General features: G+C 43.5%; 1 protein-coding gene across 1 annotated transcript in view; it reads right to left on the minus strand.

Annotated features, from left to right (window-relative positions):
* ATP8B4 (ATPase phospholipid transporting 8B4 (putative)) overlaps window positions 1-19,206 on the minus strand; it is a 2,552,767-nt gene that overhangs the window by 1,719,711 nt on the left and 813,850 nt on the right. Inside the window, exon 8 of the mRNA XM_069222521.1 lies at window positions 14,779-14,861. Within this exon, the coding sequence (XP_069078622.1) occupies window positions 14,779-14,861 (83 nt within the window). The remainder of the gene's footprint in view (window positions 1-14,778; window positions 14,862-19,206) is intronic.

Below are 19,206 nucleotides of genomic sequence, written 5' to 3' on the forward strand. Positions count from 1 at the left end.
TTTAAAAGAGCAAGTATCTACAAATGTCAAGGTTATAAACAAAGGCCAAGTTTAAAGGAGAAACGAACTGTTAACAAATAAGCATTTACAAATTCAATGGTAATAAACCAAAATAGAGTTTAAAAGAGAAACAAACTTAAATAAACAAGCATTTACAACTACAAGTTATCGACAGATGTCGAAGTAAGGAAGGAGAAACTAACTGTAATAAACAAGCATTTACAAAAACAAGTTATCAACAAATGTCGAAGTAAGAAAGGAGAAACGAACTTTAATAAACAAGCATTTACAAATACAAGTATTGACAGAAGTCACAATAAGACAGGAGAAATTTAATTACATCAGCTGATTTGAAGAACGCATTATCACCAACTATATACTGTATATATATAGCAACATAAAACCAATCTCTAACAAAGGTTGAGAAGTTCTTCCAGAATCAGTAATAAGCATTTTTTTAAGAAGAGCTATCATTTATAGAGAGAAGCAAGGCTACAGAGAACTCAGGGTGAGTGAAGAAATAATAGAATTAAAGAGAATTAAGTGTTGAGAGTAGAAAGCGAAAAAACTGATGCTGTATGTCCCTAGTAATTGCGACTGTGACTCTTGCAGGTGCTGTATCCAATCTTAGATGTGAAGAGGCAGACTGAGTACTGGCGTTCATCATCTCTGTGGCATTCTCTCTACCATCCCATTCCCCTTTCCCCCTCTGGGGTACTCAGCACAAAGGATTAATATTCGTTGTGAGCAGCTCGGGTCGGGACTGAGGAGTTATCTTCTGCTTCTGAGGAAATCGAATTGAAGTATCCTGACAGGACGCCATATTTAAATACCTGGGGGGTGCAAATTTATCATGACCCTTGGGGTTTGCTGGAGCGTAATATGAGCTCAGCAATCCGAAAGCTCAAAACAAGTGAAGCTTTCTGCAAATCACTCCCACTCTCAGCTGCAGGTCGCACTTCAATCACCAATATGGTGGCCTTACCCAGGCTACTATACTTCTTTGTCACCCCACTAATTTCCATACCCAAGTCCTTCTTCAGGGAGCTGAACTCCATAATGATTGTCCTCATATGGGGCAGGGGGATAAACTCCAACGCCCAACGGGGGAGGAGGGACTGTCAGCCTCAGATCTGGAATTGTACTATCAAGTGTGCAAACTCCAGTGGTTCGCCCAGTGGCTGTACACAAGATCCCAGACGGATCAGATGGTGCTACCGATTACCCCACCTTATCACTCCCTCCTGTGTATCCTCTTAAATCCCGAACGGGCACTCCCTGGGAAGAGAGGGGATGTGCTGGTGATTGGATGCTGTTGGTTGTACAGCCCATATGGACACCCTATTCCCACTGGATGCTCTTCAATTAAAATGGGAGAGTAACATTGGTTATCCACTTGATGAAGCCCAATCATAACCCACACGCAGGTAGTCTCTAGAAACGCCCACTTTAAACTCGTAAATCTTTACATACTACACAGGGCATACCTTACACCAGGGAATTCTCACGGATATTCGGAGGCTCGGTGACCCCGCTGCACAGAGCAGGGGGGAGATTTCCTCCATATGCTGTGGTCCTGCCCCCACTGATGGAATTCTGGAAGGGGGTGTTCCACTGTATATCCGGGGTAACGAGTAGGAGGCTCACGACTGCTCTGGTGACTGGCCACCCGGGAGGATTCCTGCATCCCAGATCCCACAAGATAACCACAAAATTTATAGACTCGCAGTTATACTAGCAGGAAGGGAAATTACACTGCACTGGAAGTACCCTGAAGGCCCCAGCATAGACAAATGGAGAGACTTCTTGCTGTTTTGGACAAAGATGGAAGGGCGAGTGCTCTTCCAGAAAATTACACAGAACTGTCAAATACACCGGCCAGGGCTAGAGCACAGGATCACTTAAGGAACCCCCCTCAGTCACCCCTGACGGTTCCATAATAGACTCGTCCAACATAGATGAGGAACCTAGGACACTTAACTGAGCCACACACAAGGGCACTATTCGCAATCGGGCACTCTACTAAGGAGGACACAACTATCCAGAGACACGTAGAGAACAGTGGTGCAAGGCAGGAGAAAAGGGGTTGGTAATGTTAGGTGGGCTCTTGTTGAGGGGACACATGCTGCACCAAATTTTCTGGCACTCTAAGGAAAGACACTGGAATTTTCTTTTATCAACACTGACCTCTGATGTCTCGAAGTGCCTCCTGCTGTAAAAAACAATGTTTGCATGTGACCCTCAACGCTTTCTGTTTTGTTCTAATTTTAAATGGCAATAAAATAAGTTTTATCTACAGACAAACTGATGATAGATGATGATGATATATCAATCTGATATCCAAAAAATACTGACATAAAATAATATGTGACTGAAACAAATGGTATGAAATGAATAAAAAAAGAACTAAGTAATCAAATTATACATACAACCCTAGAATGAGGCATTCGGACTATCAGATATTTAACAGTATTCACTACAAAGGAGATAAATGGCATATCTAAAGTAAAAGTGAAGACATTTTTCCAGGAATAAAAAAAAAGAATTAAAAGCTAAGTGGCAAAACCAAACTCTGATCGAGAAAATAAATGTAGTAGAAATTTAACCCATCTAAAATGAGTTTTCATTTTAAATGTATTCCTTTTTGAGTATCAGATTTTATAAAACTTCAGATCATATGCTTACTCATTTAGTTTCTCAAGTAAGAGGCTATAACGAAAAAATAAGATATTGTTTAACTCATACAGTACAGAGGACACAACATTCATGTGCTTCACACTAACTCTGCATTGAGAAGGATGTGAACTCCTTATCCCCCACGGCAGGAAGATAATCCTTTTGGTGCTTGCACTAAAGGAATTCTGTAGACTAGATATCTGAAAAAAGTGGAAGGTGGGGGTGGCCACTCAAAGGCCAAGAAGAGATTGAGGGGTTAACCTCCAACTGGCCCTCCCCAGAGGCATAAGCCCACTAGACACCTGATATTAGGTTAAAAAAAGTGGTGAAGCAGCCCACAAGGCATCTGGCCAACCTAGGCCACAAAATGGCCCACTACAGTTATTATCCCCAGAGGGGGTCGATTGGGGAACTGCTGGACCTACCCTACTCTGCAGGGTCACCCCAAATTGTTTGCTTTCATTCCTACGGTTTTGCTAAAAAAAGTTTTGTTTGCTTTAGGACTCTGAGCACTTCACTGCTAACCAGTGCTAAAGTGTTTGTGCTCTCTCCCTTAAACATGGTACACGGGACTACACAAGGTTGGCTTACTTACTTAGCTGCAGCACTCATTCTGCCACCCACCAAAGTAGCCTTTTAAAACATGCCTCAGGTCTGCTACTGCAGCCTGTATTGCAGTGTTAAATTGACATTGTTTACCAGGCAAACTAAACCTATTGCCAGACCTAAACCTTCCTTTTAATACATACAAGTCACCCCTAAAGAAGGCCCTAAAGCACATAGTGCCACATGCATTGTATTTAAAAAGTAGAACATGTGCATTTAAGTTTTACATGTCCTGGTAGTGAAAAACTCCTAAAGTCGTCTTCCACTATTGCAAAGTCTATCTCTTCCTTAGATTAACACTGGGTTACCTCATTACACCTTATAAGGGATTTATTTGGAAGCAGATAGGACAATGATGTTTACACTTAAATAAATTGTAATTTAACACCCTCTCTAATGGTAAAGTCGAATTTTTATTCAAAATTCTTACACAAATGCCACTTTTAAAAGGTTAGCATTTTTCTCCTGACCATGTGGTGTCTGCTGCCTGTGTCTTGGGTCACATGACTCTAAATAGCTTGGCAATTGGTCTTTGTGTATTCCTTCCAGACAACGAGACAAAGGGGGACTAAGTGTTGGCAGGCTGGTCCATCCTGCTGTTGATAGAGATAAAAGCAATGTCAATATATGCCATGATGTGTGTGCACATAACAACAAACTTTCATTACTATTGTTGATTCAACCTGATGTGACCTCATCAACCTCGGGTCAGAAATACGTGGTCAGGATAGCCCTGTGACCTGGGCCTGAAGCAACTGATTGACAGATCACAGGTGGGGTGAAACGTAGCCTGTAGACAAACACTCAAACAGAAACAACCCAGATTGATCCCTCAGATAGGCAGCAACATTACAATAGTCATAGGAGAATGTCCCCTAATAAAACACATTTGGCTGAAGCGACACGCGTTCCCAAAACATCATAAAAGTTAAATGCCACATGAAGTTAGGAATACTCAGCCAATCAGCACACAACACACACAGTGACCACCGGCTCTTCATGCCAGATATATGGATGCTACCTACTGGCTGAGGACTTTATCAGATGTTATAACCTTTCAAGAATGGTTTATAAGGGCACTCAGAACTCTGTACCTTCGAGAGACAGTCAACAGATTTCAACTCTCTACTGCGCTCTCCCAGCTGCTGGTTTAATTAAACCAACAGTTCCTGTTTTGCCAAACGCCTCGTCTTTCATTTCTGTAAGGTAAATCCGCATTCAAGCAACACTGCCAGGATGGTGTAGTGTGGTCAGTTTTACGTATATTTTGCGCATTAGTTTCAGGCTTTAAGCCTCTGTGCACTTTGCCCTAAATATATTTTATTCATTTGCTAACAGCTTAGAGCCTCTGTGCCCTTTATTCTAAATGCTTTTTATTAGGCTTCGTACTGTTATTTTTCAGAATAGCCAGTTCTACGGTGTTGTTTTTTATTCATATCACATTGTTTTGCCTACTTCAGCACTGGAGTTCTTCATAACATATTCACTCTGTGCTTCAGTCAAGGATACAGTCTGGTACATTGCCGATAGACGTGGTAGGAGTCTAGACTTGCCATTCCTGCGTAGGGACATTTTGTGATCACGATGACATGTTAGTTATAAAATCACTTCCTTGTCCCAATACATGCAAGAGGGAGATTCCGACCAGGGAACCACAACTAGACGCTGACTGCCTCGTTGCAGATGCTGAACCAGATCACAGGCCTTTGCTCAGGTATGGGTGTGTCCGTCTCCCTAGTGATACAGAAAGGCAAGCTAGAAGCTTAACATGCTGTGCTCTAAATAGAACAAGCAGAGGGAGAGTAGAAACGGTTAGGAATTATGATAGCGTTATTCTTATGTTTTACTCTCCTGGTTACTATATCAATCCTACTATGTTGTATTGTTCTGGTTATTGCGGCTCACGCCTTAATATCTAAAATACAGTCGTTTTATTAAAACATTCTATAAAACTTATACTGTCTTTGTCATTTGTATATGAGACCATATTGTGAATGAGAGAGTTGGTTTGGATCTGAGTGACCACAACTTCCCTGAGAAGTTCCAAAGATGTCATGCGCTCGGCTGCCCAATCATTTCTTCCCCGTGGGAGAAATGAGGCACTGCTAGTTAGCCGGAGCAACAACCGGATTTAGGGTGACAGAGTTCCTTACACGTGGGTCAGACTCAGTCCCCCACACCGTTATCGATCCTGCTGCCTAGAAATCCAGTAGTCTTATTTAGGATAATGAGAGCCCACGCGACATGGCGCCGCCAACGTTTGGTCTGGCTCTAATGTTTGGGTCCGACTGACTCTCTCGGTCTCGTATATATTTTGACTCCTCGGTTCCGTATACGGAGACGTCCGTGGGGCTGAGGGTTTCCGCCTCCACAGGTTGGGTACATCCTATTACTTAGTGGTTGGTTATTCAAGCTTGAACTTTGAAAGGAAAAACCCCGATATTGGTGTGCCTTCTCTGTCCTAGAGCTATTTTTTGTAATACTAATGGCGAATCCAGTTGTAGTAAATATACCGCTTAATATGCGATTTCCGTTCACGGGTCATCTGATAGCACATGGACTGACGGTCCAGGGGGGTCCGGTCACTTTTGTGGTGGACGCCCATGCAGCCTATAGAACTGAACTTTTTTATTCTTGGGTCGTATTTCCAGCAGCTGATGGGGGTACAAATACTTTTCACGAATATACTGTTGCGAATGTCCCTGGACAATACAGGGCTTATGCATACTTAGAAATACCTTTATCTTATCAAGAACACCATAATTGGCTTGATGGCGCCCTCCCACACTCAGTGACACCAGTAAGGTTAGGTCCGTTAAGTAATGATGGTCCGACCTGGCCTTTATTGGTTACATATACACCATATCCTGGAGTGGCAAATGTGGCAGTGGCTGAAGTGCGTCGTTTATATATGGAATTAACTGCAACATACAGACGATTAGTTCAGTTTGTGATGCAGACATTAAATACTAATGCAGCGCGTGCTGCTCCAGCACACCCACATGCGGTGGTACCGGGGATCAATCCGGCCACTGTGCACTCAGTGATGGGCAAAGTACCGGCTAAACGTGAGGAGACTCCGTTTTGGCTGGCGCAAAAAATTAATACGCTGGAAGCAGTATTTCCCCTTACAGGACCTCAGGATAAGCATAGAATTTTGACGATGTGTTTGCCGTATGGGATGGTTCCTACGGTGGATCTTTGTAATACTTGGGGCACGGTGTTTGCCGCACTCTATACTACGGCACACGGTACACCGACTTTGGCTAATTTGCCGGAGGTGCTTAAACAAATTCAGGATGAATATTGGGCTGCCCCTGCCTTAGATTTAGGCATGCAATTGATGGGTAATTTTGATGCGGTTTCTTCTATTATTTTGAGTAATCTCAAGGGGGAGGCTGTAGCACTAGCAGTGCGAATGCGTCTTCGGGACGTTCCGCAGATTAATCAGGAGCGGGAACTTCCGAGAATAATAGCTGAAACATATTCTAGTATTGGTCGTGATAGCCTAGGGGCTCGACCGCAGAAACCACAATTGCAGGGTAAAAATAATAAGGATAATTCTAAGCAACAGCAACCTGAGGGTGCGAAAAAGCGCTGGGACAAGAAACAGCAAACACCTAAGAAAGATGGTGGCAGTCTCCGCAACCGGAGACCCCACAAAATAAGTATAATCTCAGGAATAGGGATACTTTGAAGACGCCTGATAGATATCAATATACTGATACGCGCCAATCTCGTTCCTTTCAGGACTCCTCGGAGAAAAGAAGTGAGAGAGGTGGGCAGTCAGAGCGGAGGACGGAGTACGTGAAACCGAGACAGGATTCACAACGCTCAGCGGAGGTTTCTATTAAACAGGAAGAGAAACCGATGCAACAAAAACAGCAATTTAAAAAGAAGAAAGTGGCAGCAGTCTCAGTTAGACATGCCGCTCAAGAAGAGAGTTCTCTTGACGAACAAGACATGGGCGTTGGCGCTGTTAGACAGCGCGGCAGAGGTCACAATAGTTCGCCGGAGTCTTCTAGAGCATCTGGAGGCGAAAGCAACTGATGACTTCATACAAGTCGAGACGGCGGATATGCGAGTCTCTGATCCTGATCAAGTATATCTTGTGACTCTACAATTAGAAGGGGACATTGACCGCATTGACCGCATTGTACACGCCATCTTTTGGGACCATGTGGTGAAATCATATAATGTCCTGTTGGCTGAACAAGATTGGCCACCTGACTTTGTTCGCGACTGTCCGGTTGGGGAGGAGGTTATTATGCCTTCCTTTTCACCGCTTGTTCCGAGAGGGATTCATGGGCAGAGTCAGACACGATCTATCATGCAGCTGGGTTGGACTCTTCAGACCTTGAAGGCGGGTCGCGTTCCATGGCAGCACATTCGTGCCAGAGAGATCTTTATCTCCTTTAATTTAACTCGTCAACAACAATTGATGGCTAAGAAGGAAGTGACGTATGTTATGTTAAATATTGAAAAATTGGAGAAACTGCCTTTTACGGTGGCTGAGATTCCGTCAGCTGAGTGGTTGATTCATGGGGTTATTAATTTGCCTATCTCCACTCTGCAATTTACTTCTTGTTTGAAGCACATTCCGGTGGGTAGATATGAACTATTGGGTGACAGTTACATACACGAGGTGTGGGAGCTTCCTTTTCAGTACAGATGTGTTAATGGTTTGCGGGAAGTTTTTCTTAGCGGTAGCGAATGCGAAGCTTCTGTTAGCCATTCCATGGTTTGTAAACAGCTGTCCTTGCACGGAGCGTGTAATGCTTCGATTGCTAACTTAGCTTGTTATCTGAAGGGAGTTCCAGTCCCGGTAATTAAAAACACTTTCCAGGTGCTTTCTAACGGCAGTTACATTGTTCTTAACAGCGAACGCTGCTGTGGCATGCGTGCCGGAATAGTTTACGTCGTTGTCGTCAACAAGGCAGTTACGTGCTGCGGGAATGTGTTGTTTCCCCCTACTGAATTTAGGGAGGTAGCGGACATCTGGCCTCATATTGCTACTTCCAAGGTTGATTTCAACAAGTTGAGTCGGCTGAAAGCTTTATTGTTTCAAAAGCATGTGGCCCTTACATCTGCTAGCGAGACCTACGCACTTCAAGTGGCAAGGTCATCGGCGGAGATAGAGTCCCTTTTGAATACTAACTTTCCGAGTCACTTCGGTGAACTTGTGGGACGTATATTTAATGCATCCAGCACTGCTGGTATTGCTCATTTTTTCAAAGCTGTTGGTGTTGGTTTCGTTCACACCTTCTCTTCCATATTCGGTTTGATACCTTCGGCTATACACTCTATTTTCGGAAGCATTTTTGGGGGTTTCCCAATTACTTTGGCTTTATTGGCTGGAGTTTTGCTATTGTTACTATTTTTTCGCAATGAGATCCTGTATTGCTGCTCCCGTCAGCGCAGCTGTGTCGTGAACGCATGATGCAGCGTTTTGGAGCAACACTCCTGGCTCATTTGGAGTGTGACTGGTCTTTGTCATTCCGACCGGTTTTGGATTGTGTACAACCCGTGTTTCGATGCCTTTGGTGCTCGTTTGAACATGCACTGGCTTTCTGTCTCTCACTGCAGCGCTCTCCAGTGGTTGATCTTGATCTGTTGATGTTCCCGATTAGGGCTCATTCCCAGACTTGTGCACTACGGTTGCGTTTGCTTCGTGAAGCGGATTATGAGATTCCCTTCCTGGAGGAAGATGGTTTTATCTCTTTCCTTGGCACTACACGGGGTGCCGCCCTGAATGGTTTTGGGGCTTTGGAACACACCTGCTCCATGGTACTTTGTGGCGTGGATCTTCCGATATTGACATATCTCGAAGTGGAGGAGCTTCTACATTCTATTGCTTCTGTTTGACAACTGGATTTTTTTTTTTTCCGACTAAATTGACACTATATTGCAATTCGCTCTATCGTCACATGTTTCCTAAATTCATGACTTTGTTGTCTTCTCATCTTGTCGAAATGTTGTGTTTAAATTTAGGTTATGTTTTTTCTGTTATTAGAACCACTTGCTACCGACAAGGGGAGGGTGTAGTGTGGTCAGTTTTACGTATATTTTGCGCATTAGTTTCAGGCTTTATGCCTCTGTGCACTTTGCCCTAAATATATTTTATTCATTTGCTAACAGCTTAGAGCCTCTGTGCCCTTTATTCTAAATGCTTTTTATTAGGCTTCGTACTGTTATTTTTCAGAATAGCCAGTTCTACGGTGTTGTTTTTTATTCATATCACACTGTTTTGCCTACTTCAGCACTGGAGTTCTTCATAACATATTCACTCTGTGCTTCAGTCAAGGATACAGTCTGGTACATTGCCGATAGACGTGGTAGGAGTCTAGACTTGCCATTCCTGCGTAGGGACATTTTGTGATCACGATGACATGTTAGTTATAAAATCACTTCCTTGTCCCAATACATGCAAGAGGGAGATTCCGACCAGGGAACCACAACTAGACGCTGACTGCCTCGTTGCAGATGCTGAACCAGATCACAGGCCTTTGCTCAGGTATGGGTGTGTCCGTCTCCCTAGTGATACAGAAAGGCAAGCTAGAAGCTTAACATGCTGTGCTCTAAATAGAACAAGCAGAGGGAGAGTAGAAACGGTTAGGAATTATGATAGCGTTATTCTTATGTTTTACTCTCCTGGTTACTATATCAATCCTACTATGTTGTATTGTTCTGGTTATTGCGGCTCACGCCTTAATATCTAAAATACAGTCGTTTTATTAAAACATTCTATAAAACGTATACTGTCTTTGTCATTTGTATATGAGACCATATTGTGAATGAGAGAGTTGGTTTGGATCTGAGTGACCACGACTTCCCTGAGACGTTCAAAAGATGTCATGCGCTCGGCTGCCCAATCATTTCTTCCCCGTGGGAGAAATGAGGCACTGCTAGTTAGCCGGAGCAACAACCGGATTTAGGGTGACAGAGTTCCTTACACGTGGGTCAGACTCAGTCCCCCACACCGTTATCGATCCTGCTGCCTAGAAATCCAGTAGTCTCATTTAGGATAATGAGAGCCCACGCGACAATGGTTGTGGTGGAACTGTTACCTATCTCACTTTCATTTCAAAGGGCTGCCTCCAGGAAAAACACACAGGATCTTGACACTTTTTGTTACACTAGACTACTTGTAGCCTAGGCAATGTAAGAAAGGAACTTTCCAGAACCAGAAGTGGGGTTAGTTTAGGGATTCCCTTCAAACCCCTACTTCAAAGCCTGGAACAAGGGATACATATTAGACCTCTTAAAGCACTCATCAAATCACTTCAGGACCGGTACAAGACTCAAAAGAAAGACTGTACTGCTTCTGGTAGGATCGCTCTGCTGACTGAGGAAGGAGGCCTTGGGCTGCTCCTTGAACCCAGGACCACCAAAGGTCAGCTGGTTGGCTTCCTGTTCTGAGACATAACAAGCTCCAGATGCTTCCCTGCAACTGCACAGGTGACCTGCAGCAACTGAGCCTGCCTGTACCTGCAACTGGATCTGCTTGAGTCCTTCTGGCCTTTTCTAAGGTGAGTCCCTGATCCATAAGAGGTGCCTCTCCAGGTCCTGGACCCTTTGCTGGCATCAAAATGCATCCGTAAGAAAAGGAGAAAAAAAACGGAAGTTCTGCACCTTTCACAACCATGAACACACCCGTTTGCACTGAGATTCTGCTGCCCATGACGACGTTAACACATATAGTCCTATGAACTAAACTCCTCACTCTAAACCATCTGCCACCTACAACCAGCAATGCAAAATCTGCCTTTTGGCTACAGTAATAATAGCCAGTGTAACGGACAATGCAAAAAAAAAACTTTGCACTTGTACTGTATAGCGCACTACTCACCCGTTAGGGACTCAAGGCGCTGTACTCATACCACTATGGAACCCCTCCTGGCTTTTCCCTGTGAGGTGCCCACTCCTGGGCACCCCCAGGGTGAAGCCAGGCATCCAAGCGCTGTTGGGGCCGTTGTGGAGATTAAGCAAGCTATTGCCCAGAGTTGCAGAGTGGGACCCATTAATTAGATTAGGCACTGAGGCGAGAATTATCTGGTCCAAGGGAATTGAGCCCAAGACCCGCCGAAGCGGGACTTGAACCCTGGTCTTGAGCCAGATCTCTGCTTGAGGGTCTGCCCCTCTAACCATTGTGCCACACTTCTTCTCCACCAATGCAAAGCTCCATTAATGCCATGTGCAATGCCCGACTGATCTTATGCCCTACAATGACAACACCAGGCCTGCTATTTGCGATAACGTGATGACCATCTGCAATGCTTTACCTGCTCCTCACATCATACTCCAGGCAAACTGGACTCTTTGTGCAGGACTTTGAGGAGGTAACTTGTTTCAGTGAGAGTGACCTGGTCCATGTATCTGGCCCAAGCTCCACCACGATTGGCCCGAACTTGTGACATTCCCCCAGTCTAGCACAACCAGATGACCGTGTGTGGTGATTTGTGTGTCTAGGAACTATACCGAAATTAAATTTTGAAATTGCATATCTCTGGTTCTACTGACTGGATTTTGTCATATCTTTTCATTTATTAAAATGTACTCTGTTTTTCTAAATTGGTGTGAGATGTTTCTTGCTTTGTGTTCTCACTTTGTTACTGTTTGTGTACTGCATAAATACTTTACCCAATGCCTGTAAGTTAATCCTGACTGCTTTTGTACCAAGCTACCAGAGGGCTAAGCATATGTTAATTTAGTGATTTTAGCGGCTCACCCTGACAAGCATTGTGGCTCGAGTATGGTTATCACCCCTCCCAATCAATAACTAAATTACCTACAATACCCATCACCTACATGGTTATGTAAGATTTACCTGGCCCACTTGGAAGAGTGTACTAGGTGTGCATGGTTCATACAAATGATTTGGAGTTGTGCTGGGACAATGCAATATTGGACGGACTTTGTTCAATGATTGAAGCGAGTGACTGGCATGAAACTAGAACTCACTTTACAATATTGTTTGTTGGGGGCAATTTCATGCCCTAACGATGAGAAGATACAATAAAGATTTGTGGAGCTCAGGCTATTATTAGGCAAGATATAGATTGCTATTAGGTGGATGTCTGCCGCTAGCCACACATTATCAGCACGGACCAGAGATATGTCTGAATGTGCATTGGCCAAGAAGCGGCACATTAGAGAGATGAGGATGGATGAGCATGCAGAGGAAGACTGGTAATGGGCTGAGATGCTTCAGCATCGGGTGACACCTGAGCAGACGGACTCCTCTGCACCGAGCTCGAGTCGGTTGGATACGACCAAAGGACAGGAAGTGCAGGACATGAATAATGCAGAGGTTGGTTGAGTCAGGTGAAGTGTATGTGGGCTCTCATCAAAGAATGCATAGACAGCAGACAGTAATAGTCACAGACTAGCATGGTACAAAATGATAACCTCTGGAGGTGGGGTGTAATGATCTATGAAATAAACAGGGGGAAGCACAAGGTTTGTGATAAAGGGAACTGGGATGCGTATGCCCTGCTTTTGATGCTCGCTATATGCTACTTAAATATTGTACCTCTATTGGCTGACTGTTGACCATGTTAAAAATGAAAATAGAGTAAAAAAAAAAAAAGTTACCAGTGCTCTTCTGACTAAATAGTTCGGTATATAGATGTGTATAAATGATAAATAATTTACAGGAAAACAGATACAATCAGTAATTCTAATTAAAGCTTTTTCACAACACAAAAGAAAGTAAGTGCTGTATGGCAGTGGTTCCCACCCTGTGGTGCGCGGCCCCCGAAGGGTCCGTGACACATTCATATGGGCTCTGCAGACTTGAGCATGCAGGAAGGTACTTCTCCTGTCCGGGCCTCTGACAAAAACATGTGCATGTTTGTTTTAATTTATTATTTCTTTTCTGGAGCAATTTTAAAAAGCACTGCAAAGTTCCTTCTACATCCAGCAGCTTTTGGGCAAAAGGTAAAGCGTCAAGCAAACTCTAGTGATTAAAGTACTTGCTGGAGAGAGATGGGAGTTTTGTCTAGTGGCAGTTTTGACTTATCTAAGGTACTGCAGATGGTTAATATGCCTGTTGCAAAGAACGAGTATCATGCAAAGAACGGTATTTTGTAACAGAGATTATTTTGTTTCTGTGCAGTTCATAAACTACAATCGCAACCTAGCACAGTGAGCTATGAACTGCCATCAAAGAACTGCAAACTGCATGGCACAAATTAGAAAGTATTTTTTTTTTACTAAGTCTTTCATTTTTCTCATGCTGCTAAAAAAGGTTTGCTTGCATAGAAAAACATTCTTAGTGTTAAAGTCAACCCTAACCACTGTGTTCCAAATTCTGAGTTTGTGCTTCCCCAGACCAAGCGCTCTTGGAAAATGCCTACCAATGTGGATGGCATGTGAATCCTACTTTGTAGTCCCTTGTAAAGTGCTCTGACACCCTACACTGGTATGAGAGGTGCTATAAAGCAAATAAATTACACGTGACAGGGACGCTATGGAGAGATTATGGTTTTACTTCCTTTCCCCACCATATATTTATGTGAAAAAGTTTTCTCATATCTTACATACCTACAAAAAAATAAAAACAGAAATCGCTTGGGAAATGGAGAGAATGACTTGAGGATTTAGGTTTCCTAAATAAAACTAAACATTGAAAAGTTAGTCACGGAGATACAATGCCAACCTTCCCATTCAAATGTTTTGATTTTTGCATATTTTTCAACATAAAGTAATGATCTTTAGTAATTCGAATATTTTTTGGGTGTGTGCATGTTTGTGTATTTTTTTAATTACTGTTTTAATGTTTGAAATTGTAATTGTGCATATTTTCAAAAGCAAAACGGTTTGCAAATCGAACAAGCAGAAGGCTTTAACTAGAGAATGTTACTGGCTAGCGGTGTAAGCTCCAAGCTTTACCTAGCAAATGTAAGCACAGTACATTCTGGCATAAATCAATATAGCAGACAAAATATTCTGTCAAGCAGCAGTGAATAGAAAGAGCTAGTTCAATAAGGGCTGCTTGCAAATGTATACAAATTGACTCACTGATTTGTAGTTGTTTTTAACTTATTTCCAAAACATTTGTTCCAACCATGGGCCTAACAGTCCTCTGCAGCACCTGCCCCCCCACCCCAAACCCTTCAGAGACCCCTACTCTCTTCAGAGGTACCCAATTCCACCCAAAATTACTGAATAACTGTGAGATGTGGGAGACTCAGTGGACCCTCTTAACATTTTGTAGGGAAGCTCCATCATGATAGTTACCCCCCTGGTTTCAACATGCTTCATTCCTGGAGCCAAAGCAGCAATTTTGCTGTGTGACTTAACAAGTGGTGCCCTCCTTCTACAAAACTAGTATTTTTTCAACAAATACATTTTTTTCCAAAATCTCACAAGTACGCAGTTTGTTTACTGATGTTTCAAGAAATAAACAAGGCGTTAGCAATGCCTCACGTATCTCATTGGCTACTCTTGAAACACAAATGTCTATTTCACAGAATAAATGTTGGCATCGCCTACCGTCAAATCGTGCGAGCAGTGTGATATCTGAACCAAGCTCTTCGGTTATGGGTAACGCTTGACGTACCTTCAAGTTTGTTTCACTGCAAAAATAGATAATGTTACATTCAAGTTTGTATCACTGCAAACATAGATAATGTTAAGTTTCAGAAAACTGTCAAATATAACAAAAGGCGACACAGCAAAATGGTTCAAACATTGCACATCATATATGTATATATATATACACATATATACACATATATATATATATATATATATATATATATATATATAAACACACACACAACAAAAAACAAAGCTTAAAAATAAGTTATAGTTAGGGAAAGTTAACTATTTATTTGCATACAAAACAAACTATAAAAACATTGGAAATTCCGAATGTATAAATATAACTTGCCGTTATAATTTGAACACCATCCAAAACTTACTATAGCTCACGCACCTCCATGCACAGTGTTGTGAACTCGCTAGGCATACTAAATGAACTATAACTCTGCTTGCTACCATGCACAGTGTTCTCAGAAATTATGTCATTGGAGATGTGTTGGAAAATGGGTTATTGGTAGGGCAGGTAGGTACCTACACCTAGCAACAAGCCACTAACCTCCACATAGGTACAGTTAGGTCTCAGTAAATTAATCCCAGCTCAACCCTTGGTAGCTTGGCAACGAGCGTCAAGGCTTAACTTAGGAGACAAAGTGTAAAGCATTCAAATATCACAAAACAGTAATTAAATAAAACACAGGAAACAGTTTAAAAATCCAAAACCAATTTATAAACATAGTTTATATTTTTATCTTTAAAATGACACAAAAACGATTAAAATCGGTTCAGGGGAACCGGAGATATGAATTTTCAAAGAATTATTACTTTTCTAGCGCTTAGAAACAAAAAGCGCCAATCGGGTCATCTGGTTGCACCTCGACCGGGGCAAAGTCAAACTTTCAGGCCGACCGCGATGGAGCCCTGCTCGGCTACAGGTCGCGGGAGGCCTCGGTTAAAAAGTTACCTTCTGACTTAGTCTTTATTTTGAAGTTTTTCTTCACCAGGACGAACCTGCCAGTTGAATCCGACCTCCTGGAGCCCTTGTCCGGATACGCGATGTGGGTTTCCTCGGTGGAGACTTTTACCTTCGGACTTAGTTGTTTTTTCGAGATGAAAATCCTTCGACCGGGGTAAACCTGGATCTTGATCCGACGTCCATGGAGCCCTTCTCGGATACGATGGCTGGGAGGTCCCGGTCAACTTTTTACGTTCGGACTTAGTCTCTTTTTTGGATGTTTTTCTTTACCGGGACGAACCACGAAGTCAGGCCGGGTCGCGGTTGAGGCAAGCCGGCTAGAATTTCCGCGGCGGGTCGGTCCCTCTCTGGAGCTTTTTTCCAAAAAATCTCAAATCTTTTCCAAACTTCTGGGGCTTCACCCAGATGTTCTTTTAAGGTTCTTTTGGGGTCCACAGCTCACCCCAAGGGTCCAGAAGTTCTGTGATGGTCCTTGGGGGGTGCGGACTTCAACTCCCAGAATGCACCTGGCGCAAACTCCTTTTTGGCCACTGGACAGTGGTCAGCTGGTCGCTTTCTTCAGGAGTTGGTGCAGGGGACTCTGGTTTAGCAATTTTTCACCTGTAGCAAACAGGGAGTCCCTCCTTGAACCAGTTGAAGCCAGGCAAAGTCCTTCTTGTGGTGAAGCCCAAGTGTGCAGCTGGTGCAGTCCTTCTGAGTGCAGGGTCCAGGTGCAGGCCAGGGGTCCAGCAGGGCAGTCCTTCTTCTTCTTTAGCTCCTTTCTTGTTGAATTCTGGAGGGGATCTGAGGTGTGGGTGCAGGTCTGCCAGTTTTATCCTTGCTCCTGGGTGAAAAGCAGGGGGGGTCCTAGTTCTCCAATCAGGGACAGGGTCGTCCCCCTGTGATGACCACTTCCTGGGAAGTGTGGCAACAATCCATCCCAGAAGGCAACAGTCTCTAAAAATCCAACATGGATGAATCTGATTTTTGGAGGTTACATCTGGCTGAGCCCACCCACTGGTGTGGCTAAAAATCATAAACACACCCCTCTCCTGCCCTCTCCTAATCTAATCAAGGGGGCACCTAATTGTCTGGGGTTGCAGGATGTGGGGGTGTTGCTGGGTGCTTCAAATGTCCTTCTCTGCCTTTGAAGACCAGTTTGGCCGCCCTCCCCCTTCCTGCTTCACCATCTGCTGAGGGGAGATTCTCTCCCCCAAGCACATTCCTTTGTGTGAAGCCTGGCCACTTCACACCTCATCAAGGCAGCCTGGCAGAAGCTGCTGCAGGCTGGCCAATCAGAGCACAGCAGCAAAAACAATGCAGAACTGAAATTGGCAACTTTTTAGGTAAAGTCTAAACTTTTTACCTGAACAAGTTGTATTAAATCCAACAACTGGAAGTTGTAGGATTTATTACAACAATTAATTTGATACCAAATTCTTGGTATGCAACATTTAAGGAGACTTTAAAATTTAAAATAAAGTCTGCCCATTCTAGCCTATGAAGGCCATTTACTTCAATGAGGGAAAAACGAATTTGGCTGTTTTTACCTCACCAGGGCTTATAAATCTATTTTTATAAAGTCCCTGCTTATAGTTACATGGCACCCAGCCCTAGGGGCACATAGGGCACACCTTAGGGGTGACTTATATGTAAAAATAAGGTAGTTTAAGACTTTGGAAGTACCTTTAATTCCAAAGTCGAATTTGCATATAATTTTAATTTAAAAGCAGCCAGCAAGGCAGGCCTGCCTTTAAAATGACACTGGGCACCTCAGCAGTGCACCTAGGTGTGCACCACCTATGCTGTGGTCCCTAAACCTACATGCCCTACCATATACTAGGGACTTATAGATAGGTTAACTTAGCCAATTATAATTAGCCTAATTTGCATATCCATTTTACACAGAGCACAGGCCCTGGGACTGGTTAGCAGTACCCAGGGCACCATCAAAGTCAGGAAAACACCAGCAAAAAGAGGAAAATGGGGGCAAAAAGTTATGGGGCCTCTGCAATCAGCCCTGTTTTCTCACAAGATGCCATAAATGTTGTTAGGAATGCTATGATTTAACACGTTGTAAGTGATAATATTAATGGGGATAATCAGTGCATGGGTAACAAGTTTGGAAACATTGGTCTCTAAATATACAATATTGTGATTTTTGTGTATTAATTCTTTTATATGTATTTTTTTCATGTTTCAATACTACTGAGCTACTTTGTCGATAATTTCTTGCGGAGTGGCATGTCATGGCATACAGTGATGTAGAGAAGAGTGGCTTGGAGTGGCCACAATAGTGTGGCATGGAGCAGAGTGGTGCAAAGTAGAGTACAGTTGGTAGAGTGCACTAGTGTAGAATAGAGTGGTGTAGGGCAGAGTGACGTATACTGCAGTGAGGTAAAGTGCAGGGGAGAAGAAAGGTGCAGACTAGAGTGCAGTAGAGAGCATTGGCATAGAGTACAGCAGTGTAGAGCACAGTGGTGTACAGTACAGAGTGCAGTGGCCTAGAGTAGAGCAGTGGAAAGTAGACTAGAGTGGCATAGAGTGAAGTAGGGTACAGTGACATGGGGTACAGTGACATCGGGTTGAGTGAAGTGGTGTAGAGTGAAATGGGCTAAAGTGGCATACATGAGAGTGCAGGAGTCAAGTGGGCTAGAGTGACATGAGTTAGAGTAGAGGGGTATACAGCAGAGTGGTGTAGAGTGAAGTAGGGTAGAGTAGAGCTGCGCACAAGAGAGTGCGGTAGAGTGTAGTGGTGCAGAGTAAAGTGCCATAAAGTGCAGTGGCATAGAGTGAAGTACAGTACAGTGGAGTAGAGTGGAATAGATTGTAGTGGAGTACAGTGGCTGGGAGTGGAGCACAGTAGAGTTGCGTACTGTAGAGTAGGTACAGTGGTGAAAGGATGAGTGGCAGAGTGAAGTAAAGTGAAGTGGGGTAGAATAGAGTGGCATTAGTACAGATAAGTATAGATTACAGCTGCATACAGGAGGGTAGTGCAGAGTGCAGGGGTATAGAATAGAGTAATGCAGTAGAGTGGCATGTCCTACAGTAAATTGAAGTGGCATGTCAGTACAGTGGAGTGTCATGTCAGAGTGGTGAGTCGTACAGTCTCTTATAGTGGGGGGCATAGAGTGGCGTGGCATACAGTGGGATAAGGTTGAGTGGAGTGGCGCATCAGTGATACGGCATACATTGCTTTGATGTACAGTGTCATGGCATAAAATATTGTGCCATACAGTTTCATAGGGTATAGTGGATGGACGTAGAGTAGAGTGGAGTAGTGTGTCAGAGTGGTATAGAATAGAGTGTTGTAGAGTGGAGGAGCATAGAGTGTTGAATGTCAGAGTGTAGTGGTGTTGAGTGAAGTGTCCTGTCAAAGTGGAGTGGCATGTTGTAGAGTGGAGTGAGGTGTAGTAGAGTGGAGT

This window comes from Pleurodeles waltl, chromosome 3_1 (assembly GCF_031143425.1).
Source record: "Pleurodeles waltl isolate 20211129_DDA chromosome 3_1, aPleWal1.hap1.20221129, whole genome shotgun sequence".
Classification (NCBI taxonomy): Eukaryota; Metazoa; Chordata; class Amphibia; order Caudata; family Salamandridae; genus Pleurodeles; species Pleurodeles waltl.